Source organism: Scatophagus argus, chromosome 3, assembly GCF_020382885.2.
Source record: "Scatophagus argus isolate fScaArg1 chromosome 3, fScaArg1.pri, whole genome shotgun sequence".
NCBI classification, from domain to species: Eukaryota; Metazoa; Chordata; class Actinopteri; family Scatophagidae; genus Scatophagus; species Scatophagus argus.
Genome location: NC_058495.1, coordinates 1948301 through 1975295, shown reverse-complemented (window position 1 = coordinate 1975295; position 26995 = coordinate 1948301). Strand labels below are relative to the sequence as shown.

Below are 26995 nucleotides of genomic sequence, written 5' to 3'. Positions count from 1 at the left end.
TTGTACTGCAGCTGGGACAAAGAGAGAGAGAGAGAGAGAGAGAGAGAGGGAGAGAGAGAGAGTAATAAAGAGACAGACAGACAGAGAGGAAGACAGGTCTGACATGTGTATTGCTGTGTGAAGGAGGACACAGCCAACATGCTGTCGAGTAACAGACAGACGGTGAGATGAACCGACAGAAGATAAATCTGTGATGCTGACAGAGACGGGAGGTTTCCAAAGACGGGTATGAAACACAAAGGCTGCTTCACTCTGAGGTGAAAATAACTCGTAGAAGAGGTGAAGGTCACGTACGGGACAGAGGCTGGCGGTCCCACAAAGCCAAACATCCCACTTCGGAGTCGAGCAGAAAGACTTCCTGCGTGAAACCGTTGGCTGCTCAGAAACCTGTTTCAGTGAGACCTCAGGCCGCTCAAACCCCGAGCTGAATGCCAGTCAAAGTCAGTTGGATCATGAGAAAGCTTAGAACATGGAACAGATAGTTTACTTGACTCTGGCATTGTGAAAACATAAAAACACAGTCATAAAAATATAATAAAGAATATAAAGATTTCACTATTTCACTGCAGGAAGAGTGTGACTGAATGGACTTATGCTGTATAACATTTTATATGAGAAATCTTCACCTTGGTCCCATGGACGGTATGTTTTTCATCAAACCTGAAGTATGAGCAAGTTGCATGAATAAAACCGTTAGCTTGGCTCATTCTAGAAGGTTTCACATCTCATCTGTGTGTGTGTGTGTGTGTGTGTGTGTGTGTGTGCTACTACAAGACCTATTGAGCAGGGCCAAGATTTTATAGTATGTATGCATCCCATCTGAACAGGCCAAAAGTGTGGACAGAAAGACAGACTGCAGTTGTCTCAATGTGGAGTGGAGGTAGAGTCCCTAAGCTGAAGAAATGTTTGGGAGCACATTTTATTCTCCTCCTGTTTGTTTCTCTTGCACTCATTTGTTCATGTGGAAACAAGCTGCTGCTTTCTTCTAAGACAGAAGACAAACATTCACAAAATGGGTGGAACAGCTCAGTATAACCCCAGCAGAACAAAGACCTGGTCCTGTTCTGGTCCGGTCTGGTTCAGGGAGTAGAAACTGAGAGCACTTTGGTTCTGATCGGCTGCTAATTCCTGTCAGTTGAATCACCTGGAGACTCGCCTCACCTGTTGGACACACCTCTAATGAAGAACAGCCCTGTATCTTGGGACGTGTATTATTCACACTGTGGGGACAGAAGTCTGTTTACACAGTTGCATTGTGGGGGCTTGCATTCATTATGGGGACAAAATCCAAGTCCCCACAAAGTAAAACATTACATTTTCGTGTTCGGACTTGGGTAACAGTTCAGATTTCACAGCAAAAATCACCAGATTCTTTGTAAAGTGGATAAATTCCACGTCCCTGATGACAGGGGAATCACTTCCTTCTAAATTTGGGCCATAAAGTTCCCAAATGTTCACTGCTGTTTCTTTAAGGGAAACAAAGAGGATTTGATTTGTCAGTATTTCAGCTGATAAAGTTGATGAAACACCATCATGACGTCACACTCAAAATATTCTCTCCTGTTTCCTCCTGACTCATTGTTTCAGTGTCTCCGTGTTCAAACTTGTGTTTTGTTTGATTGAAGTCCAGCTTCACATTACTAAACAGATGCTGCAGCACCTCCTGCAGGCCAGCTGACACAGCTTTGATAGATCTGACTCTCTCTCTGTACTACAGGCAGTTACTGCTTATATTAATTAATACTTACCTGGTAGTTTGGTCTATTTTTATGGTTCTTTAAACTGTTCTTGAGACTGTATAAGTAGAACTCTTTAACATACATTTGGGTGTTGGAATGTTGTGTAAGACAAGCATGAGAAAATGAGAAATTTGTCCTTTTAGCGGCAGGCAGAAGTAAAACAGAGCTTTAATAACCCTTATTGATAAATATCACACACATCCATTCACACATGTCACAGCCACACTGAGCATGCTCAAACTGACATGTAACTGAAGAAACTTTTCTAAACACATAAGCTCTGTCTCTGTTTCTGTCTGCGCAGGAGAAGTATCCGTCTTTCGTCTCTCTTCCTGGAGGCTACAGATCAGAGGTCATGACCTTGAATCATCCCGAGCTTCCTGGGTAAATACTCTCGCAGTCCTTCTAAGAACAGCCTGTCCACACCCTATTAAAGCCCACTGTACCGAAAGTTGGCTGCAATTCACCTAGGGGGCGCTCATGAGGTAGTCCTAAATGAATGGAAGTGAATGGAGCTAAAATAATCATTTACACCTACTTCTAGACCAAAACGCCCAGATTTTATTTGAGTTTTTGCAAATATCTTGATTATATCAGAACTGAAAAGAAAATGCCAGTTCGTTTTCTTACAGTGCACACGGTTTTGCCCATAAAGCGCTAGCATTGTGCTACTGTATGCTGATTGGTTGCTTAAAGATTTACGACTAGCAGTGTTACTGTAGGCTAACTTCAATTATCATTACGTGAACACAATCACAATAATACAGTTTTTATTTTGTGTGTTATAGACTTTATGTATTTTCCTAACATTAGCTACAGCAGATATTAGAAGCACAGCTAAAACAAAACAAAAAAGTGGCTGCTTGATTGATGCACAAAACCAAAATGGTGAATGTTGAAAACTGTAATAAGTAATAATGCAAAAAAAAAGGAATTTCATCTTAAGAAAGCCACAAAATTTGAATCCAATACAACTGTATCCATTGTCTCTACCGCTCATACTGAAATCTCACAAGCACCCCCTACATACCTGGAAGAGTAAGTGAGTGGGGGTTCTTCCTATGTTTGAGGTTCTTTGATACACTCACACTGACAGAACTGACATCACCTCTGATGACCTCTGACCTCTCTTTCTGTTTATAGCTGCATCTTGTTCATTCATTGGTCAGTCGAGGTTTCCGGAGAGGGTGGAGTCACTCCAAAGATTGACCTGCTGACAAAGATCCCAGAGAGAGGTGAGGCGTTTGTTTGTCTGCGGACTGCTGCACTTGCAGTTATTTGGAATCTATTAATTGTCCAGTCTGTTTTCCCTCTAATTACTGCCAAATTATTTAAAGGAACAATTTACCCAAATTCAGTCTATGTAAAGTCAAGTGAAGTTTCTTAGTCCACAAAAACTTAAGTAGTTGGGGACTAGTTTTAAAATGTTACATAAACCACAAAAAAAAAACAAATAAATATGATGAAATGACTCCATATAGCTTGTTTCCAGAAGCCCTGTGACCACTTCAGACTAACGCATAACGCAACGTTTAACATGAAACTTTTAGTTTAGTGGCTACAGTGAAAATTTTGGTGTAAATAATATCTTTTCATATCAGTCTGGGATCAGCTTCAGTTGTTTAGGAGAATACTACAGTGCTGTTTTGGACTGTGAAGCTACATCCAACATTTCCATATGAGGGTTAGTAGATAATGAATAGATCAACTCCTTCAATATTTTTTCACAAATTCCTTAGAAATTATTAGGGAATTGCAGACCCATAAAATAAAATGTCAGCAAAACATACATACAATATAAAAAAAAGTCCAGTTTTATGACATCATCACAGGTGAAAGTGACCGTAACAACACTCAGACTGAAGATGATGAAGATACATGTTGAGTTGTTGTCTTCTGTCCCTGCAGCTCTGCAGTTGTTTCCCTCTCAGCCTGTAGGCGGTGCAGCCAAGGCCTTTCAGAGCCTGCTGAGGATTCTCGGACCCGAGGCTGCCATAGCATCTGTCATCAGGGCAGTCAGCCTTTCACAGGACACATGACTCACATCTTCATCTTTAACTACAGGCTAAAATGTAAAACATGGCTGTGCTCGAAGCTGCTGCACTGCTGACTGTTAAAACATAAAAGGTTCAGTAGGTTTAACATGTCAGAATTGAACTGGTTGACAAATAAGCAAACACAGCGATGGTTTAGTCTCTTAGAAATCTTTATTCAATAGAAAGAGCACATCTGTGACAGCTGGAACAGCTGAGCTCATTGGTCAAAATTTATAAAAATAAATAATTTAAATACAAAATGCCAGACAGCAGTGTCGCTTTTGTATTTTCAAATATTTTTTTCTTCTCTCAACTACACACACACACACACACACACGCACACACACTCAGTTATTACAAGTCTGCAGGGATCACAGTGCTGTGATGTTTCTGCACGCTGATGTTCAGGCAGCAGCAACCGCCCAATCACACTCCAGCTCATCTGGACAGTTTGTTTATCTTTAACATAATCTTATCAGCACTACATGCTTTCTTATTTAGAGCAAGTTTGTGTCCGTCCCTTTCATATTGTTGTAATTCTAAATCTCCGACAATCTTTCAAAAACTCATTAGGTCATTTAACAACACTTTGAAAAGATTTTCAGAATCCTCAAAGGTTCTTTGTCTGCTGCTTGATTAAAAACAATTTTTAAACCAATTTTTAAACCAAAATTAGAACTCAAATCAGAGTCTCTGCTGATGTGATCCAGTGAAAAGCTCCATGACAACCAAAGTAAGTGGACTGAGTTGAGACAGATTTTGTTGACAGCTATGGTCTCGGCAAACATGTCAACATGTATATTTGTTATTTTCCATCATTTTATATTTACATTCATAAAAACGCGATTCATGTTGCTCATGTGGCTTTGTCCAGTTTAGGACATAACATAATGACCTAAGAAACAGTCATGTAAGAGTCAGAATATTTCTCATCCAAATCAACAGAAAAGTCTTTGAGGATTCTGGAAATCCGCTGTTGTAAACCACCTTCAGGGTTTAGGGTGACAGAAACACAAAGACATATCTGCAATGCTCTCTTGCTCACATTTCTTCTGTTTAGAATAAATTTAAAATTGAGAATGAGATAACATATTCTGGAGTCTTCTTTTTTTTTTCCTGTACAGTCCTACCCAGCGCTGCAATGAGTTTAGCTGTCGAACGCCACACACGTCAGCCATAGTCGGCCGCTCAACGTAACTTGAACGCTAATTTGATGGTTTCTGCTGTGTTGTTAATGCGCTGCGTCTTTAACTCTCACATGACGCAACTGAAATCAGAAATCACAAGCAGGAGTTTTTCCACGGCTTCAGCTGAAATGTGATGAGACGCAAACAGCTGCGTTTTTCTCCCGATCACACTGACGATATCGTGCTAATGTTACGGATAAGACAAAGAGGGACGTTCTTGTTTAGAAGTAGATGTAACATTGTGATCGGATGCTTTGGTGTAAAGTTAGGAAATGGTTTATATGTTTTAAAATGAACCAAACCAAAGTTACAGTAACATCAGATCTTCGAGTGTCTTGTTCAGAGACAACACTGCAAGTGCGGAGAGATAGCCTCCAACTCCCATGATCCTCCGCTCTCATGTCAAAACCAACGGTGATTGGTTCGGTTCAACTGCTGTCCGCCCTCCAGCCTTTAGCTCCCCTGACTCCCAGACAAACAGGCATCATAACTGACCAGATGTCAGTCAAAACAGGAGTTGATGTGATTGCTTAAAAGTCAAACTGTTAAGCGTAAGATTTCATTCAATCAGAAGACAAGCACTGTCTTCTGTCACATCTTTTTAGTGTTCATCATCAGAAAATATGCCGGATGATGGCAGACCTCAGCAGTGTGAACTTGTTGGGTTTTTTTTTTCTTGAAGATTCAGTGTTGTAGTGTAGCTTGGTTTCAGATGATTTGACTGGCTGGAGGAGGTCACAGAGGTTGGAGAGTGGACAGTATAAACAGGAGCTGAAGTTTTAGCAGTTTAAGTGAAGCCTCCGTGAGCACTGCTGGTTTAAGAGGACAATGACATCACACAGGTCACAACGTTTGTAACTGCGGACCAAAAGACTGAACAAAATCCAAACAACACATGAACGGTCTTCCTTAAAATACAGTGAACACATCTGCTGATGGTAACAAGTAAATGGGACAAGTCTCATCCTCCCTCTCATCCACCTGCAGTTACATCAGACTAAGCCTGAACTTCGGGGCGTCCGGAGTTCGAGGTACTGAGAGTTCATAGCTGCGTCCACAGCAGCTCCAAAACTGATCTGATATCAGTCTGAACAAAGACAAACCACAGTGGATTCGTCTCACAGCTCTGCTGTGAACGCAGCTTGTAACAAAAGGAGTTTTCTCCACACACTGACACACACACACACACACACACGACCCAGTCCTACAAGAACATTTAGGCACATGGACAAACACGACAAGCCGCATATGGCACAACATAAAAAAGGTGGAGTAGCAGCATGCAAGCTTTGTCTGTCTGTCGGAGGTGGACTCCTCTCTGTTACCCAGCAGCCATTGCTCTGGTGGGTGAGACTGAACTACTACAGCAGACCACACACACTGACCTCAGGTGAAGAGACACAAGCGTCCCTGTTCTGTTTCAATCATCTCCTTTTCTAACTGGTCCTTCACTTTTCCTGTACTCTGGCTCCACTTCCTGCTCTGCAGATGCACATCACCGCTCTCTGTGATGACTTCTCCCTCATCCTCATCTGTTCACCGTGAGAAACCATAGGTCAAACCATAGGTCAAACCATAGGTCAAACCATAGGCCAAACCATAGGCCAAACCATAGGCCAAACCATAGGTCAAACCCTGACCTGCGAGTCCGCTCCCTAACAGCAAACTCGTGTTTGGATTTCCAGTTTGGTCTTCAGTTGTGAATAGGAGACGGAGCAGATATTGGCAGGAGCCAAGTGTGATGTAACCGTACCTTCACAAAGCTACGACTCAGCAGGTTAGTCAGCGAGGGAGTGTTAGACAACTACTGAAATGTGGTTTTAGTTCCAAAAAAGACAAGTTCCATCTCACTCTGATAACAATTAGAGTTAAAATAATGTGCTTTTATCAACACAAGAGGAGGTTTTAAGTCAAAAAAAGGGAGCCGACACAAGAGTCTTCACTTGAAGAAACCTACTAGAGCTGATTGGTTTCAGCTGGACCTAATAGGGTTAGTTTGCTCAAATTTCTTAAATATAAACACTCAGCTCAAAAATATACCCTTATAAGCAGCATCCAACACCCTTCTGAAGCTCAGAATGGTTTCAGCGACACTGTTAAAGGGGTGTACATTTAACGAGGTCTTAATTAGCAGTGGTTTTGCACCGGACTGCCTCCCACGTGTATGTAGCTAGGGAGGACTAAACAGTATAATATATCCGCTTCACTGTCCTACAACCTCCCTGATAAAGTCAAACATCTGACCTATAACATCTGGGCACAAACGCCCAATGAGAGAACATACCAACACCTTGAAAGCAAGTGAACGGGAGTGTAAAAAAAGAAAAACAAAACAAAACACACACGCACAAAGAACAGGAAAAGGAAACATGGCTCTCTGTCACAGTTCTGGTTCTCCACATGGTTCATGAAGGTTTTCATACAACCAAACACTAAATTATCTCTTCTCATGAATTAAATTGAGCTGATCAGTGTGAGGAGTTGGACTAAAAACCTCCATGGTGTCCAACAGAGAACTGAAACTGATGCAGAGGATTATGAGTTATGAAAGCTGCTGAGACTCACCCAATGTTGGGTGATCAGATCAGTCATACTGGCTCCGCCAACTCTACCAGAGGCCCAGCCTACATTCAGGAAATGACATCACACATACGCCAATCTGATTGTCTCCTCCTCACTTTCATTCTCTTATTTCTTTCTCTCAGTAGCTGCGTTTCCACCGGAGGAACTAGGGACTTGGAACATAGGTGCCGAGTTTCCACCGCGAGGACCGGGGTCAAAAGTGAGCTCTGGGGACATTACATTGCCCCCCATAAAGTCTCTTTGGGGGTGGGACTTGCAGCACTGAACATTTCTGCAGCCACAAACCATTCTGCTTTTAGTTCACTTCAACACAACACTATGGAGTACCACAGGAAAACATAGGACAAATGGACTGATGACAAAAGTCCAAGGCTTAGTCACAGACAAAAATAGCCTGTAAAATCAGAAAACACTTTTTCATACGTCAGCAGACTAATTTGCCAAATCTTCACAGGTCTTTACATCGCAGTGGAAACACACACAATAAAGTAGTTCCAGGGACTCAATGTTCTGCGTTTTTGGGATGGAAATACAGCTAGAGGTTCGCTGTGAGCAGCATTAGCACAGAGAACACAAGTAGTCACAAACCGTTGCCATGACAACTGCAAAAGTCTTATCAGGTGGTGAGTCTGAACTCTACCATCAAAGGAAAGAGCAAAACTCCCTGTAAATTTTCTAATAAGCATGATTTACCTTCTGGTGGGAGTAAGAGGTCAGTTGCCACAACAACACAAAAACTCTAAAATCAGTAACAGCAATATCCAGAAGCTGCTCAAACGTCTGGTGATTTAGTGGTCACTTCCTGGAGATTTTTTGAGTTAGCAGCCACGGCTGATAACGTGAACTGAATGGAGAGAAAGTGCTGCAGTTAAGTCTTGACAAAGTCTTGGACAGACAGTCCTACTGTTAGGTGATTCTAGACATCTGCATCAACATGGCGTCTCTCCTCTGTTGGAGGCATCACGTGTGGCGTCAGTTAGTCTTCAGGGTGTTCACACAGGGCGAAAAAGCAGCGTGCAGTCCTCTCTCTCTGCAGCTGTGAAGATGCCGGGGAGCGGCGGCAGAGAGCCCTTTGGCAAGGCACTGGCAGTCCTCAGGTAGCAGGAGACGATCTTCTGGTCCAGGCGCAGTTGGCAGGGGATGCTGTCGAACGGCTTCGGGTCCAGATCCAAGATGGAGGCGGAGTAAGAGAAAGCAGGAGGTCTGGAGGACAGGAAGTCCCTGAGCCGCCTCTGACTGGGGGAGGAAGGGAGGGGAGAGGGAGGATTAATAAACAGGAAGAGGTGAGTTCTGTGATGTCTCAGGTTAAACAAGGTGAGCTGGTGTCTGGCTCCATCTTGTGGACTTCAGTGGGTACTACGCACTGGTTCTTAAACACATCTGCAGACTGAAGGTTAGCCCAGTGTGACGCCCTGTTGATTAATGAGATTCTTCTAAGTCAGGGGTCGGCAACCCGCGGCTCTGGAGCCGCATGCGGCTCTTCAGCGCCTCCCTAGTGGCTCCGTGGAGCTTTTTCAAAAATGTATGAAAAAGGAAAAAAAATTGGGGGGAATATATATTTTGTTTTAATATGGTTTCTGTAGGAGGACAAACATGACACAAACATTCTTAACGTTTTCCAATGCTGTAAAAATGTTTATACTAAATATTAAATTTCAACATTCCTGTCAACGACGATGTGCGTCACAGCCTGCGACACACGTTTCAGCGCGGCGCGGTGCCACGCAGGTGGCTGTTGTAAACAAACCGGCGGGTGTGTCATGGGCCATGGATCCCAAAGGGGAAAAGCGAAAGATAGCTGATGAGAACAGAGGATTCAAGGAAGAATGGACTGAATCATTTGCTTTCATTGCCGATTGCCTGCATGTTTGCTTTGTAATGAGAAGTTGTCAAATAACAAAAAGAGTAATTTGGAAAGACATTTCCAGGGAAGGCATGCTAAATTTGCAGGAGACCACCCAGTTGGGAGTGAGAGAAAAAGTGCGATTGCTTTACTTTTGGAGAAATTAGAGGAGTGCAAAGATAGATTTAAGAAGTGGATTGCATCTCCAAACTCCACTTCTGCTGCTAGTTTTGTTGCAACCCGGGAGATAATAACACGTGGAAAACCGTTCACAGATGGTGAGTACATGAAGGATTCATTCATCAAATTAGTCATTTTGGTAAGCTAATATAGCTAATATACACTTACAGCCTGTGTTCCCTTCATATAAGGCTTATATAAGACTTATATAAGGCTTTTAATTTTTTTGCGGCTCCAGACAGATTTGTTTTTTGTTTTTTTTGTTCAATATGGCTCTTTGAACATTTTGGGTTGCCGACCCCTGTTCTAAGTGAACTCTTACCCTTCATCCTCCCCCTCCTCCTCACTGCTGGGCACCAGGGTGATCATGATGGAGCAGTCCTTGGCAGTCATGGCGACACGGTACTGATGGACCTGAAGTCAAAACACACAGCAGTTAGACACCACACACACAACACACACACTGTGGGTTCAGCCCCATTTAGTAAGCAGTTTACAAGCAGCCATTAACCCCACCGCTCACTATGAGGATATGTGTTTGATTACAGCCACTGCATGACCTCCACTGTTTCCTTCTTCATATGTCAGTATTTCCCCTTAGTTTGTTCTGGACCAAAGAGTGTTCTGTTGCTCCCAAACTGATCCAGTCCCTTGAATGGCTGTATGTTACAGCACTGCTCTCAGAGACTCATAATTGACTTCTCTGCTAAAGTTGTTATGGACACAGTCTTATACCTTTGCTTTTAACAAATATGTTACAGCAGGAAACTTGGACCATCAGACTAAGAATCTGATGGGAGATTTCAGCTCTCAGTCTGACTCAGGTAATCAGGAAAACCTGGAAGCAGACCCACCTTGGAAACGGCATACTCCAGAGAGCCGTCATCCTCAGCAGAACATTTCTGCAGCTTCTCCAGGAAGGCCTCGTTGTATGGACCGTCTATCTGAAGATGAGTTCTAACAAAGACCGGAAGAAACACCAGAGACCAGTAAGTGCCCCTGATAAGTCACTGAAAGAATGAGGTTAATCTACACACACTTATTCCAACTTTCTGATACCTCTCCTTAGGGAAGTCCTGCAGGTACTGCTCCACACGGCAGTACAGGGGGTAAAGTCCTTCAATGTCATGTGTGTCCAGCATCTGAGTCTGAAGAATCCTGAACAGTACACTGTCACTGGGTAAACCCTGAGAGCCTGCACACACACACACACACACACACAGGCAGAGGGATGTTTAGAGGACAGAAGTCATTGTTTCTGTTCTCATCAGTGGTTTCAGAATTCTGGGCTACAAAATGTTTAAATAAGGAAGAGAGATCAATGTGTGACAGGCCGAGACATTTTCACTTTTACACATTCACATTACTACAATTGGATGTTACGGTAAAAGTTGAAATGAGACTCAAATGCTTCTATCAAACAACAAACAATAAACAGCAGCACTGCTTCAACAGTTTCTATATTTATTTTACAGAAATAATTTTGGATTTTTTTTTTTTAAAGTAAAATGACTCAAAGTCATTAATGAAGTTTCGAAATAGCTGAAGATTAATTTTCTACCCATCAACTAATAATTGCAGCTCTTAAAAGAGCACATATAAACGGATGCTAATAATATTCAGTTTTGGTTTACATATTGCTGCAAAGAGAAAATACTGATTCCTATCATCTTTGACATACACATTTATTTTGAACAGTGCTAGCATCACACAGCTACCTAGAACGAGGTTTTGTCGGTATTTACTTCCCTTTCAGGAATAAAACAGCGGTGTGGAAATATTTTCGATTTCAGATCAAAGATGGGTTGCTGTGAGATCAGGACCGACACCAAACTCGGTCAGGCGTCTCACTTGGCAGCTCACTAACTTGGTGCTCATGCTATTAGCCACTCTGATAAAATGTTAAGCTGATACGAAATATGAAAAGAAAATAAAGAAAGAAAGAAATGGAATTTGTTTAGCTGACTCGAGGGAAAAGTCTTGAAGCCTTAACATTATGTGTTCTTTTTATTCCTCCACTTCCTGCCAAATGCAGAGAAGAGTGGCAGTTTCTGTAACTGACTGTGCAAAATGGGCACAAAATTGTCTCATATCGAGCAAAGGCCCTTGAACTGAACTGAAATCGCATCACGGCAGATTTTGTGATATCAGAAAACGTGGTGTTGTTGTCCGAAGAACTGACACAGTGCTCTGTTGTGATGATTTAGACCTCTACTGTCTGGACCCAGAATTTGAAAGACAGGCAGGTTCTGACCGTGGCGAATCCTCTCCCTGTTGAACAGACTCGCTTCACAGAAGCTCCGCCCCTCTCCTCGTCTGTCCGTCAGCACTCCTCCATCTCCTCCTCCTCCTCCTCCTCCTCCTCCACTCAGCAGGGCGTTCACCAGGACCTACAGAAGGGAGGCAGCTTTTGCAATGAGGCTGCACCACACTGAGTCTAAAGGCCAAAACATTCAGCAACAGCTGGCTAACGTCCTGTCTGAGTCAGCGTCTGTGCTCGAAGATTGTTTTTCAGACAAACAAAGTAACATCTTTTCTACTGTGGACCACTTGTTTTTGTTCCGAGTCTCACGTCAGTTGCAGGGCCTTCACATCAGATCAATACCTACAGAATAACCTAATTATAAATAACTTTTTAACATGACATAGTTAAGTCAAACAATAACTCTTGTCAATAAAGCTAATAAATATCAAACTTCGGTTCAGTATATATATTTTTCTTTTTTTTTAAAAAAAAAAAAAGAGAAAACAGCTGTTAAACATCCTACTTAAATTAACATTGTGACCTCTGCTGTCAATTTCTCTTCAAACATTTCCACCTCTTCTTCTGTTTTGCCCTGGCACTGAGATGAGCAGAACCTGTAACAGTTAGCTTCAGAATTTATTGTCCCTGCTTGCACAGCACTGTCACACATATTATATATATTTACAAGGTATTTTTTATTGAAAGGACACTTGTGTATATGCATCAATTTATTTATGCGTAGGTTTGGTTTGTAGGTTTACCTGAATAAAGTCATTGAGGACAGCTTTGCTGGTCATGTGACTGTTGATTCGATTATTTCCATAGAGGAAGTACGGTCTGAGATGATGCAGCAGAGAGTTCAAGTCCAATGAGTCATCACTGCCCTCCTTACTGCTGTAAATACACTGACCGCCCTGAGACAGACAGACACACACACACGTCTTACTCTGGCTGCTCAACGTCAGCATCAGAATCATGTGATAAATTGAGCTATTTTATTTTTACAACAGTACAGAATTTCTACAGATTTGAGACATTTGAGGAAGCATTTCTCTGGTTCAAAGTCAAAAGGAAACTCGAGAGATTCTCAAGCAGGGATGGAGTTTAGAGAAGTCCGGCTTAGTCTTTAAAAGTCGTCTAGAGTTTCAGTCAATGTAACAACTCAACACACCTTTTGCGTCACTTCCACAATCATAACATGAGCAAGTGGAGCGCAGTTTACATTTCCTGCTCAAAATATTCTGTTAAGCTTTGGATTTGATCTATCCATCAACCTTCCAGAAAGAACTGATGAGAAAAAAAATCTCCAGTTTCATGCCAGTGCTCACATGTCTATATGTACACTCAAAGGGTTATTGGTTTCTGCAATTGCTTCTCTTGTCCATACCAGAGATGTAAAGGTGTTCAGGACAGGTATAAATAAACTGTCCTCATTGAAAGTCTATAAAAGCCACAGAAATCGTCCTAACCCATAACCCAGCTGTAAATATCTAACCATAAGTTTCCATGCTGAGCTGCAGCAGAAATACAATAACACAATGTGGAAATGTTGTACTAAAGTAAGAAATCGGAATTGGAGTTAATTTGTCTTACTTTAAAATGACTTTTCATAGATATCAATTTGCAGCCTGTGCAGACAAGAGGAAAAATAAGTGTACATGAGTACTGTAAAAAGACTGAAATGAATAACTGCAACCCTATACTTTATACCCAGCATGAACAGGAGGGATGATTCTAGCAGCCAAAACTCTTTAAATTATTTTGAGACGGACAAAAATCTAGTCGTGGTTGTATGAGCTGATGTTGTGATGTTAGTAAAGAAAGACAAAAGTGTCCACATTATACAATTGTAGCAGAGAGACAGGTGTGTTTGTGTCTCACCTTGAAGATTTTGAAGTTGTTCTGAGGTTCTTCTATAAGGTGTCTGATGGCAAAGTGCATTCTCTGTCGGTTTCTAAACAACACGAGACAAACCAGAGAACATCAGCTGCAGAACAGTCAAGCAGCTTTATTATGGTTAGCTGAATCTGCTGCATAGAGAGGGGAAAATATCCTCTTAAAGAACATTACAGAAACACCACAGCCTGTATGGTGTTTCTGTACTGGACTACATTATACTGAAAGATGTTTTAATGTTTTGTCTCCACCGAGATGCTGTACTTCACCAGCTGCTCCTCTCTAGAACTAACAAGTAGAAGAGAGTCACAAGATTTTTTCTTTTGCACCACTGACTTCATGAAACAGAATACATATACATTATTGTAATTATGTGTTACTCTTATATACATTATTACTGTTGTCATGTCCTAAAGATGAGACCTGTGCACACAGTGCACAGTACTCTGACGACTTGGTGCAGGTTGTGCTGTAAAATGCTGTTTTCTTTTACACCTGTATCTGTTTCAAATTAAAAGTCCTCTTGAGTTTCAATGGACAAAAACCCTTAATTTCTTAAATGATCTTTGAAGGTCTTGTTAAGTTTTTTTGGACATGCCCAAAGAAAATTTTTTTCTTGCCCATACATTTTGTTTTATTTATTAATGGTTATCAAATAACAACGAAGTTTAGTTTAGTTTTAGTTTTAGTTTTGTTTAGTTTATTCTTGCAGCAAACTGTGCAATACATGGATGGAGTTTTGCCCACATCTTCTAATGCCATCCAACTGAACTTACTAAATAATTGCAATGTTCACTCAGTAACAGTAGTAGAACGGTAATCTCACCCTGAGAACAGGTCGAGGGGACAGTACAGACTGCGTCTTTTCCACTTCCCATTGGCCACCTAGAGAGACAGGGTGAGAGAACACAGAGCGATGAAGAAAGACATGTCAAGGAGAGACGGAGGCTTTACAGGAACAGCAACTTTGCTGCTGTGTATGTAAACAGATCAAGAATTTTTTAGCCCTTATCCCATTCTGAGACCTGGGAATCTGTCATTAGAGTCTGAATGAATACAAATATAATATTCTGACCTAAATGTTCATTAAATATGTATTTGAAACAGTAATATAGCAGGTGCATCAGGGCTGTGTGGCAGCACAAGGTTTACCCAGTCCCTTTGATGGATGTCACCCCTCTCTCCAAAACTTTCATGTTTAATTATACTGTTTTTGTTGAATAAAGTACATATGCCAAAAAAACATCATCTTAAGTGTAGTAAAAAATAACACCTGTATCTTCTTAAGTTTGCTACTTGATCCAAATACTGAAGGATCCCGGTTCAAAACAATTATATTTCTAAGCAGATGCAAGGCAAGTTTAATAGCAGGACTGAGGAAACACTGGGTTTTTATGCACTAATCCAATCCATTAAAACATAACCAGAGGGTCATCATCTCTACAGTTACTATAGCTGTTCTGTAGTTGCACTGTGGGTTGGTATCGCAGTACTGTGGTTGTTGTTACCTTAAAATGTTGGTGCATGCAGAAGCGGCACACTTTGGTCTTGATGTCTTTACTGACATGTTTGGAGGATGGCAGGAAGCCACATTTAGGCTAAAAACACAGTAAACACAAAAACAGCAGCTGAGTAACAGTCACACATTTTTTGTTTTAGCCATGCGGATGAGTGTTTCACTGGTGGCAATGTCTCAGAGAGTTGCTGCTTCTCAAAAGAGAGAACATCATCCCATAAAAGAGTTTTATCATCAACATGAAACTGAAACTAAAACCATGAACATTTCTGCCAATGACAGTGCCACTATTCAGTTTTAAAACAGGAGAAATAATGTTATGCCTAAAAAGAAAAAAAAAACCTCTGTGTGTATACCTTGATCTCAATGCAGAGTGGAGGAGTGTGTGTTGGCTGGTAAAGAAGTGGAGATGTCAGGTTGGGCAGACAGAGAGCACAGCCGCTGTAGATGTCCATCACCTTATCACAGCGCCAGGCTGACACACAGAGAACATTGTCAGTACATACTGTTGTGTAGGGAAACTTGAATGAGACTGCCAGTACCTTCTGTAAAAGGGGGATAAAGGCCCTTATACGTTTTGACATACATAAACGTGCCCTCATGGTGTGGGTTATTTACTGGCAAGTTACCACAGTTTGAATTTCAACTTTTTTTGGGTATAGTAGTGCAAACAAACAATTATTTTCACAATTGATTAATTTGCTGATTCAAGTCCTGATTTATCATTTGTCAATAAAACACCAGAAGACAATAAAAATAGCCATCACAATACTATTGCCCAATGCCTATGTCATAGATCAACAAATGTCTACCAGTCCAAAATCCAAATATTCAGTTTAATGTCAAGTAACATCAACTTGGGACCATTAAGTTTTGCTATTTACAATTTTTCATTTTGACTGATTATCAAAACTGTTACAGATTTATTATCTTTGTATTTTTTTTCACAATTGTCTTAATAATTGTTGAATCACTACTAAGTATATTAAACAAATTACTTATTTTCTTATATATATATTTCCTTTTAAGACCTACAGCCCAAAACCATCACAAATCAGATTCAACACACTGCTCATGAGTCCACTGTGATCTGTGGTCAGGTTTGCTGAAGGACAAGGCTGAAAAAGAACCATTTTTAATTACATCTGCGAAGAAGAGCTAGAAAAAGACAGCAGCATTTTTAAATGTGTCAGCATTCTTGCTCACTCTTCTTCACTTTCATGCACAGAGACAAGACTATTGATATGTGTCTCGATCAATTAAGGAATATAGCAACTCATATGTTAGAAAAATATGTTAAATCGTAAGCTTTATGTATGCTCACAGGTTGATTTTATTACCTCCAGAACCAGGCTGTTTCCCTGTTTCCAGTCTTTGCGCTGAGCAATGCAAACTGCTGTCTACTGCTTCACACTCAACATATCATTCTTCCTATAAACTCTCTGAAAAAAAGGGAATAAGTGAACTTCCTAAAAAATGCCAAACTATCCCTTTAACAGAAATGATTAAAAAACAGTTTTACCTGGTCTTTGATGTTGAACTTTGATTGACAGCTGTCGCACAAACTCTAGTGGTAGTTTGACCACTTCCTGTAGAGATAATGAAGTCAGTCAGGTTATGTTTTCGATCTGGTTGATTAATTGTTTGTTCATTAGCAGGATTATGGAAAAATCCTGGACCTGATTTTCATGAAACTCGTGTGTCGAGCAGGATACACAGTGAACGATGAGAGGAACAGTGTTAGCAACAACAGAGCAGCGAATCAGAGAAAGTTGTTTCTTGATTGTTTCAAGGAAGGTTATGTTCTAAAGCGTGAACAAACATACCAACACATTGTGTACATCAGACCACATGTTAGAAACCTGGCTGTTTTAATGCTTTAAATTTTGACAGACAGATACATTCAGCTGTTAAAGCCAACTTCCTGTTTAGAATTAGATCTAAAATTAGGCACGATCCAACCAAAGGACTGCTTTCCATGTGATAAAGCCTCTCCTCAACTTTAACAGTGTAACTCATTGTTTTTGTGACTAAAAACTGCCTGGTTTATCACTCGGCTCTGATGGAACTGTATATTCCAACGGGGATTCACATGATGCTACAAAAAACCCCCAAAAAAACCCAAACATGTGCATTGCTGGTGTTGTTTATTTGACAAAAACCTTGACATTTTTTGACGAAAGAGGTAAAATTAGTCCACCAATAATGTTTCACAGTCACTAGTCTATACTAGTCTAGACTATTGAGTTTTGAGACTCTAAAATCTATACACAGCATCAGCCCAGATCAGGTAGTGCTTGGCTTTCCTGAACTATAAGCAGTACTGAGTGTCTGTGTACTCGTGCAGCTTTTAACTACCGTAAATCTCAGAGCTTTGAAGTTTAGTTTCTCTCCTGCATCCCTGTTGGTACTGCGTTGGTTCTGCGTTATTTGATTATTTCATCATGTTCATGTTCCCCGTCCAGAGCTGTGTAATGTCAGTTTTGATACTTCACAATAAAGCCTTTAAATAACTAAATGACAGGAACTTCTATTGTGAAGAATTTAAGAGATGAAATATGTTTATTGCCTAATAACAGGAACTTTGTTAGAAGCTATTCGTCAGTATTGCAGAGAGGAAGAGTACATGCAGAAACCGTGATCAGTGAAGGCACACCTTTAAGCAGGCAGTCCTAAGAGGTCCATAATAGCCAGAGTTTTCTATGTAGGTGGCTCCCTTTAAACAAGATTCGATCACAATGGTTGTGTAAGCTGCACACCTAACTGCCGCTCCTTCCCTGATGATATTATCTATGAACCAAGATTCTCACCTTATAGTTGGTTAAATATACCAACTAGCTGGGAAATTGTGATGAGCATTCTTTCACAATTTTTGACATTTTATTAACTTAAATTGTGAAAATATTTGTCATTGATAGTAGGTTGACAAAACTGAAGTTATTGTTCTGGGCCCTGAACACCTTAGAGACAAATTATCCAGTGATATAGCAATGCTAGATGGCTTAGCCGTGGCCTCGAGCTCCACTGTAAGGAATTTAGGAGTTATCTTTGACCAGGACATGTCCTTTAACTCACACATGTCGAATATTTCAAAGACTGCATTCTTTCACCTCCGCAATATTGCAAAAATTAGAAAATTTAGTTCATGCATTCATTACCTCCAGACTGGATTATTGTAACTCCCTTCTATCAGGCTGCCTCAATAAATCTATCCTCTATCTAAGACTCTCCAGCTAATCCAGAACGCTGCTGCAAGATTACTCAAAAGAACCAGCATGAGAGATCATATTTCTCCTGTACTGACTTCTCTACATTGGCTACCTGTAAAATTCAGGATAGATTTTAAAATTCTCCTCCTCACACATAAAGCCCTGAACGGTCAGGCACCATCCTATCTTAAAGAGCTGATGGTTCCCTATTATCCCACCAGAGCTTTGCGATCCCAAAATGCAGGGCTACTTGTGGTTCCTAGAGTCCACAAAAGTAGATTGGGAACCAGAGCCTTTAGTTATCAAGCTCCTCTACTATGGAACCATCTCCCGGTTTCGGTCTGGGAGGTGGACACCCTCTCTATATTTAAGAGCAAACTTTCCTGTTTGATAAAGCTTATAGTTAGGGCTGGCCTAGGCCGACCCCGAGTTATGCTGCTATAGGCTTAGACTACCGGGGGCCCTCCCATGACGCACTGAGCTCTTTCTTCCTCTCCCTCTCCTTCTGCACACATTCATGTCCCATTAATGCATATTCCTAACTCAACTTCTTCCCTGGAGTCCTGGTGCTTTCTCGTCTCGCAGGTTCCCAAGCATCGTGTTTGGACCTCCTGCTCGAAACCTACTGCGATTACTACTGGTTAGTCATAATCCATTTTAATTCTATTACTACTCTGCTGCAGTTGCTACCATTATTATTGTTACTAACATTGCTATCATAATCACCATAATACCTTCTGTATACTTCATTGTCATTATCGTTATCTGCAGTTCCAATACTTCTGGTATTATTACTGCTGCTATGCATCTCTGCTTGTGTGCTCCTTCCCTCACACCCCACTCCCTCTCTCTCCTTGTCTGTCTATCTTTCTTTCTCTCTCTCTCTCTCTCTCTCAACCCAACCGGTCAAGGCAGATGGCAGCCCATCTTGAGCCGGGGTCTGCTCCGAGGTTTCTGCCTTCTAAAAGGCAGTTTTTCCTCACCACTGTCGCCAAGTGCTTGCTCAAGGGGGAATGTTGGGGTCTAGACCTGCTCTAATTGAAAAGTGTCATGAGATAACTTTTGCTGTGAATTTCATTGAATTTCCCTCGGGATCAATAAAGTATCTATCTATCCATCTATATATCTATCTATCTATCTAATTGGTGCTATATAAATAAACTGAATTGAATTGAACTGAAATAGGCTAAATGGGTTGCTTTTCTCTACTGCTTTTGTGGGTGGATGTACATTGAGAATGGATATAGGACAGCGGAGTAATACCAGTGACGTGAGTTACAATTACAATTATTGCTGCATTTTTTAAATTATTTCCATTAAATCTGACTTTCTATATCTGATTTTGTCATGAATGATTTTTAATTTTTAGTCCAGCAGCTATTTACATGTTTATTACCTGTTTTTTCAGGGAGAGTAATACCGAATTGTGAAGGAAGTTGTATAAATTATTTTGTGGCTCCGGAGGGAGCTGTGTGAAGTATGATAAATTTCCTCAAGTGACGTCACTCAATTCACTGTCAGCGGAGTACGAAGGCAAGTTTGAAGTTTGAAGTTTGAAAATGCAGAAATCAATAGGTGTGGGGTTAAAAAGGAGTGAGTTCAGCAGATCTCTGTAGCTCATTCCTTATCTCTGCTTAACGGCTCAAGGCTACATACCAGCACAATACAACCAAATGTCTGAGTTCAGCTGCAATGTGAGTAATGCAGACTCCAGATTATGACAAGGAAGAAGAATGCGTGGAATAGAAAAAGACTTTCTGCTACATCTGTTTTGTTCCCTTTTTGTTCTTTGTGAGCCTGACAGTGGTAGAAAAGTACAATTGTAATTTGGTGTAGTATTCTTTAATGTTTTGTAAGTCGAACCTTAGTTAAAGACAGTGAACAAGAAGTGATAAATAAATAAGATGTAAAAAATGCCATAGTGAATGACAGCAAACTGTATGAACAGAGCGTCTCACCCCACTGTGGACGAACTTCTCTCCCAGCAGGCTGCTCATCACGTTGGAGCTGAAGTCAACAATGTTCTGGATCTGCCTGAAGGCCTGCTCCACCGTCTGGAAGGCAAACAAACAGTCAGACCGGCAGGAAGGTAAACAACAAGTTATATCCTGTTCTTCTGAGGCCACAAATGTTGACAGAGCAGCGAAGTTATGTGTCCTCAGCTCACAGAGGCACAAGGAGGAACCAGCCTTACAAAGATGATCTCAGACCTCAGAACTCTACCACAACATTTCATTGATTCAAATTGTTCTGCTTTTGTACTTATTGACAGAAGTTTCCCTGATTGGACAAACAATCAACCACACCAGCACTGTCTGTCAAATCTAGCCAGAAAATGATGGTTTTGTATTAGAAATAGTATCACAGCTGTTTCTGACTGTGTTTTTATGTATTTATTCCCTATATTTGTCACTTGTGTCTAAACAGAGAGCGAGAGAGATGAGCAGATACACAGAAACAGTCCGCAGGCAGGAAGGAAACCCATTACTGCAGATTAACGCTTATCCATCAACAAATGAAAGGCTATATATTACAAATTAATGAAGTTATAACAAACATTGTGTCTATATGTGATTAGAAAAGAACAAAAGGAGCAGGGAACCACTGCAGAGAAATGCACCTTTAAAATGAACACTCAGGCTACTGCTTGTGCACTAATTGACCAAAAACTGCTCCACCTGTATATGGTATGTGCCAGCACTTTCCATACCAATCATCTCTGTGAGAAATTGTGAGAAATGCTGAGGGCGAAGCCAAAGTTATCCAGTTAAGCCTGAAATACTGACTTTTAAAACAGGCTCAAACCTGAGAGAACCTTTTTAATTCATATATATTTAAAGAGTTTGAGATACAGATTAATTAAAAATGCTAATTTGTTTACTTGCTGTATCTACAAATAAAACTGAAATCAGAAAATGTTCAGAACTTCAGCTATTTTGTACTGTGAGTCCCTGTATAAACAGTAATTCAGCTTCAGAGTGATAGCAGCTCCAGATAAATTTGTATTTCAGGATGGAGCAGGGCAACACTTTGGTTTACATTTGGATCCGGAACTGTGTCTTCAAGCCTTAATCTGACCAGGATGTTAAAATGAGCATCTGATCCACTGACAACAAATAAAGTTGTGACTAAATGGAGCCCTCCAGCTCTGCACTAAGCCATTACGCAAGTTTCTACAATAACCCTACTAACAGATATGAACCAGTTCCTAATCTTCATCTACATTTCATTTAACGTTTTCTCCTCTGAGTCATTACATCAATTTGTCTGACGTGCATCATCAGGGTCACTCCTCTTCTCTGCTTTTTATATTACACAACCAGCCGTGGGATATTTATTATAAAACCAGTTGAACACCTTTATGTTTCAACAGAGTAGGATTGTCCTGTGCAGCTATGGGACTGCTGGTTCCAGAAAAATCCATTATCTGATTGGGCAAGGTGCTTGTGTTTCATTAAGTAAAACACTGGAAACTATATATCTGGGTTGTCATGTCATTTGCTCTGATTATTTAACAAAGGCACATTTATTATTAGATGCGGGCTCTTTCAACTGCGGTTGCACAGTTGTACCTTCTACCTCTTTTACACCGGACAAAACCCCACTAATGCTCACTAACATCTGGCTTCTATAGTAAGAATTGGTACAATTGGCATTCATTCCCTAGTCAAATTACTCCGCAGTAGTCCCAGGTATTTATCAGCTCCAGCTCCAGTCAACTATGATGAAAACACAACAATCACCCCCTTTTCAGCGCATTGCTATGACACATGTCAAGGGTAAGGACGCTGGAGCGTAAATACATTTCCATCTGCCCTCTGTTTAAGCGAGGATCAAAATATATTCTCTGTTTTCCAGTATATTCGTGATATTAAAAGTTACACACCAGGAAAAAAACACAAAGGTAAACTTGTCTGCTGGCAATAGGAAGTGTGTCAATTGCTTATTTTTAGCAGGTGTACCTGTATTTAAAGAAAATTGCAGCTCATGTTAATTGGGAATTAGGTAACTGGACCTATCAATCATATCTTTAGCGCAGGCCACAGTCTCCTTCTGGCTGTGGCTCTATCAAAATGTCACAACAATCCTCAATTACCTCTTCGGGCGGTTTTAACAGTTGTTTCCCTAATTGACTGTTGCTAATTCCAATCAATCCCATGCCAAGAACAGAATATTCTGCAGGTCTTACAAAGAAGACTAAAGAAGTTTTCTTTCAAATTAAAACTATATGATGTGAGTGGAAAGTATTGTTCTTGCAACAGCATTTGTTGCTCAATATTTTCTTACTCACACATAGCTTAACCATGTCATATGATCTGCAACTTCAGTTCACTTTAAAAACAAGTATTACTGGGGCCACTACAGAAAATTGCAGATGAACGTATATTATCTAGGACATCACATTGTAGACACTACCACTTACTATCAGTGCAACAAACTGGACACAATTTAGCACACTGACCACACAAAATCCAGACCTCATCTGTTTTTTTACATAAAGAAGAGTGCATTGCAAAAAATAAAATGTAATCAACAAGTACACAACTTGGAAATGTAATCTGCACCACGTTTTTACTGAGCAGAAGTTTGGACCAGGCTTTAGCTTCAGACACACACAAACTCATATTTACCTGTGGTGGGTTTTCAGAATCCTCTGCGGGATACTTGAGCAGACGCAAAACTCTGGATAGCTGCAATAACAGAAGACAACTTAAGTTAGGATCAGTGGAGCCTAATTTATGACAGTACAGACCTACTTGCACTATCCAATCCAGGAATATCTCCAGGAGGCTCCTGAGGTGAAATAAAATACTGATACAGCAGGGGTGACTCACACTCAAAAATGTCAGTTATCAACACTATCATTAGACTCAAAATATTTTGCATAAAACTGCAACAGGAACCCCAATACTGTAAAATCCACACTTAAAAGCAGTAGCTCAGTTAAAATGAAGCCACCTTGCACTTAAAACTTTGAGCGTCACTGCGTAAAATGATCTATGTGTAGGCTCTAACAATATCTGTCTGTTTTCACATTCATTGCTCAAAGTCAACATGATTTTTGAAATCACAAATAGTCTGGAAGCCAATTCTGGTCCAATATTCAGCAAACACAAGTGTGATGTGGAAACCTGAAGTCTCCAGTGTACAAACACCAAGAATGGACTTTACAGTGAAGGAGATGTCTTGTGTCCAGCAGTTAAACTTGTGAAATGAAAAACATTTGCATGTTCACATATTCAGGAATGTTTAAAAAGGGAGAATGAACAGGTACTATTTCAAAGATATGATAATTAGATTTTTTCTTGCCAAACCTATGTCAGACACACATTAGAGGATTTTCTGTATGTCTTAATACATGTGTGGAGGGGATATTTAAATTGAAATCTCACTCATGGGACGAAGGTTGCGGTGAGAGGACAGTTTGTCCTTAGAGTTCGGATTTGTCTAAATTTTACACTGTTGCACCACAATTTTCAGTGGTGGAAGCCAACTTAATCTAGACTTCCACAGGTAACTGTCAGATTTAGCTAAATAATTCCATTTTGGATGGGATCCTGACAACTGACAAGATGGGGCATTTATGCAATAACATCCAAAATAATAATAATAATTTCAACGACCACAACAACAAGCATAATAACAATGATAAAAGCATTGTTGCTGGAGTTATGAATGACAGATACATTGATATTGGAGTTATGTATACTTGCATAGATATTTAACTGAAATGTCTGTCACACTGTTTCCGTTTATCCATCCATCAGTAGTCACTCATAGCTAACCCTACACTGCGTCTCACTCCCCTACTATACAATCACTCCTGCTGAGGGGAGTGAGTGAACCACTGAGTTGGGGATGGGCAATAATGAAGATGTATACATAGAGCATATAGAGCATATAATATACATACTTTAGCTCTTGTTTTATTTGACTACTGTGAGCCAGACTGATTAATGGCAATATTGTCTGTACTTTGATATGTCAGATATTTAATTTGCTCCATTAGCTAAAAACAGACGATTCAGTCTAGTTGTTTTAACCAAGAGCAGTTTTGAAACTGATTTTCCAGAGATTTTATCTATAACACCCACCCATAATATGTATCTGTTTAATGTATACTATACACCAATGTGTCTTCAGCTTTAAGTATAGAAACTGTCTAAAACTAGAAGTATCAAATGTCTGGTAAATTTTGATGAAAATTTGATTTAAATCCTAATTTTGTCAGTTTAAGGCTGTATTTTATTTGGACAAAGATATTGTACAGCTGCTCGGGTTTAGACAACATTTAACACTCCTTTTGCTCAGTGAAACATATGTGTTAGCATGTCTTCAGAGGTTTACTATGTAGGATTTGTCAGTTGCTGCTCATAAACCATTCTGATGAAAGATAGTTGATTATTGTGTATCTTTTCCAGGTTGTCCATCTTAAAGCATTGTTGACTCTGCTATCATATTGATACACCGTGTATAAAACACAAAACACAAAAACTAATGTTAATATTTAATCAGATAATCTTTTTTGGAACATGAACAACTGATATCTATGAAGTGAACATACAATATTATCATTCAATTTTAAGTCGGTAAAATACAACACTAAACTCAAGGTATTGCCCTAGAATAAAATATAAACTATCTAATTCAATCCTCAAGAGAGCTTGACAGTTCCAGGGCTGATTTAAACACTGCTGCTGTAATGGTTTTCCTTTATAAGAGCCCACCAATTGCTCAATAACAGGTCGGACCGGTCCCGTGAATGAGACCCTCCCGTGTCGTGTCCCTGACATGTCATTTGCCTAGGTTGGTCCGTTGTCTTGCCAGCACGGATCATGGAAAGCAAGTCGGGAGAGTAACCGTCTGCCTTAGAGTCAGCTAACAGGCAGGTCCTATTTAGCAGCAGTCCAGTGAAGTGGTAACCTCAACCAGCAGGCTGGATGAAAAACCTGGGAAGTTGCTAACGGCAATATTAGCTCGCCAGTGGTCCGTTTGAAGCGTAACATTCTGATTCAACCTCACCCAGTCAGTCTGTCGCTTTCACTGAACATTAATCTATATGTAATTACTACTCATATGTGGTATTCCAAGCGCCGTTGTCACTGTGTGACAATCCTTTTTTCATTGGTTGGACTCACATGAACTCTTAGCTATTGCCTAGCAAGCCGGGTAGGCTAGCAAACAGGCTAATCGTAACGATGAATAATAAAATTCTGACAGGTGACATTTCACGCTTCAGCCATAAACAGATTATCCAAAGAATTGTCACAAATTCTCAATCGACAACAACACCGAGCTGAAACACAGCTAACGTCAGAAAAGTGTGAAGGGACGATGGGTGTCCTCCTCTTAAAGCTAAATTTACACTCCTCCTGCTTTAGCCGAACTTGGTTTAGCTTCATGTTAGCATAGCCTAGTCACCTGAATGTGAGAGACCACCAGGCTCTTGTTTCCCTCTCCGTGGTATTTCCAGTCGTTCTCGTCCATTTTATCCAGTTCCATCGCACCAGTGACGACAAACTGAAGTCCAGTTAACCGCCAGAAAGAAACACAGAACAGTATGCCAACATACAAGTACTCGGAGCGGTACTACAGGCTGCTAGCAGAAGCACTTTAGGACCAACCAATGAGACCGCCTGACTGCTGCTGCCCTGCCCCATTGACCAAGTTGCCCTCCCAAATGCTACTTCCGATATGGACTTCATAATAAAAGTCCTATTAGCAGACACTTTCTTGCGCAGTGAACTTAAGACCTCTCAAAAACACTTATAAAAAGGAGACAAAGATATCATACGAGAAGAAACTTCTATATATTACAAGAAAGTTAGCTAAAGAATAAGGTATTGATTGTATAAACATAGTCCTAATAGGCTATTGATAAAAAAAAATGTAAAGTAAAAATGTTACCAATGTAATATTATTATGGGCGTAGCGTTAAGAATCACAGTAACTCAGTCACAGCATGCACCTCGTAAGGACATCAATGAATATTTTGAAATGTATGATATTGTGTCAGCCTCATATTTCCATATTTATTTATTTTTTTCTTCAATGACAAAGCAGTTGTTATCTTTGCGGCTTTTATTTTTTAGTACTGCCCCCGTACTGTTCTGGTTAAATCTATCTAACTTTATTGACTGTTTCATTGACAAGTCGATGGACCGCTCCCTGTAACAGTGGTGTCCCACCTACTGCGAGGTGATTGGTCAGAGCAGTTATCAACAGGTTGGACAGGTGGTATTCAGAGAAAACTTCGTGTAATTTTGACAGCGTGAAAGAAAATGACGTTAGAAGTGGAAATGTACAATGGATCATGTGATTAATGAGTAATGCCCGCATATAGGCTGTGTGAAAGCAGCCTCTCAGCAGCGGAGGAAAAGTAGGCCACAGCCATAACATTTTAGGAAATTAGCTTTCGGCGGAAATAGGCGACATTTCTAAAATTATTGGGGCACTTGAGTGTATCTATTTTGTGTTACTTTATTTCAGGCTACTTTAGTAATTATTTAGAGAGAAATGTTTTAGTTTTTATCTCGCTGCATTTGGCTCTATGTGACACC

General features: G+C 40.4%; 2 protein-coding genes across 6 annotated transcripts in view; one reads left to right on the top strand and one right to left on the bottom strand.

Moving 5' to 3' along the window:
- The window catches only part of LOC124054570 (centromere protein P), a 100763-nt gene extending 95903 nt beyond the window's left edge, over window positions 1–4860 (top strand). For all 5 annotated transcript variants that reach the window (XM_046380761.1, XM_046380769.1, XM_046380752.1 and 2 more), the window contains exons 7-9: window positions 2044–2123; window positions 2883–2974; window positions 3648–4860. In XM_046380761.1, coding sequence (XP_046236717.1) covers window positions 2044–2123; window positions 2883–2974; window positions 3648–3778 — 303 coding nt within the window. In that variant the 3' untranslated portion in view covers window positions 3779–4860. The remainder of the gene's footprint in view (window positions 1–2043; window positions 2124–2882; window positions 2975–3647) is intronic.
- Window positions 4861–8317: 3457 nt separating this feature from the next.
- ippk (inositol 1,3,4,5,6-pentakisphosphate 2-kinase) lies at window positions 8318–26104 on the bottom strand. Its single transcript, XM_046380716.1, has 14 exons — window positions 25857–26104; window positions 23066–23125; window positions 20393–20488; window positions 16748–16814; window positions 15582–15700; window positions 15218–15307; window positions 14536–14594; window positions 13695–13767; window positions 12575–12727; window positions 11823–11958; window positions 10628–10763; window positions 10423–10525; window positions 9891–9982; window positions 8318–8781 (listed from the first exon to the last, which is right to left on the bottom strand). The coding sequence occupies exons 1-14, from the start codon at window positions 25935–25937 to the stop codon at window positions 8538–8540; spliced, it is 1509 nt and encodes a 502-aa protein (XP_046236672.1). The 5' UTR covers window positions 25938–26104; the 3' UTR covers window positions 8318–8537.
- Window positions 26105–26995: the final 891 nt, after the last annotated feature.

Bases quoted from the DNA above. Each gene is read 5' to 3' on its own strand.
- ippk (XM_046380716.1), bottom strand. From the start codon at position 25,937: ATGGAACTGGATAAAATGGACGAGAACGACTGGAAATACCACGGAGAG. The intron at 20,489-23,065 runs GTAAATATGAGT...TTTGCCTTCCAG, and splicing joins ATTCTGAAAACCCACCACAG to ACGGTGGAGCAGGCCTTCAG. The intron at 14,595-15,217 runs GTAACAACAACC...CTGTCTCTCTAG, and splicing joins GCATGCACCAACATTTTAAG to GTGGCCAATGGGAAGTGGAA.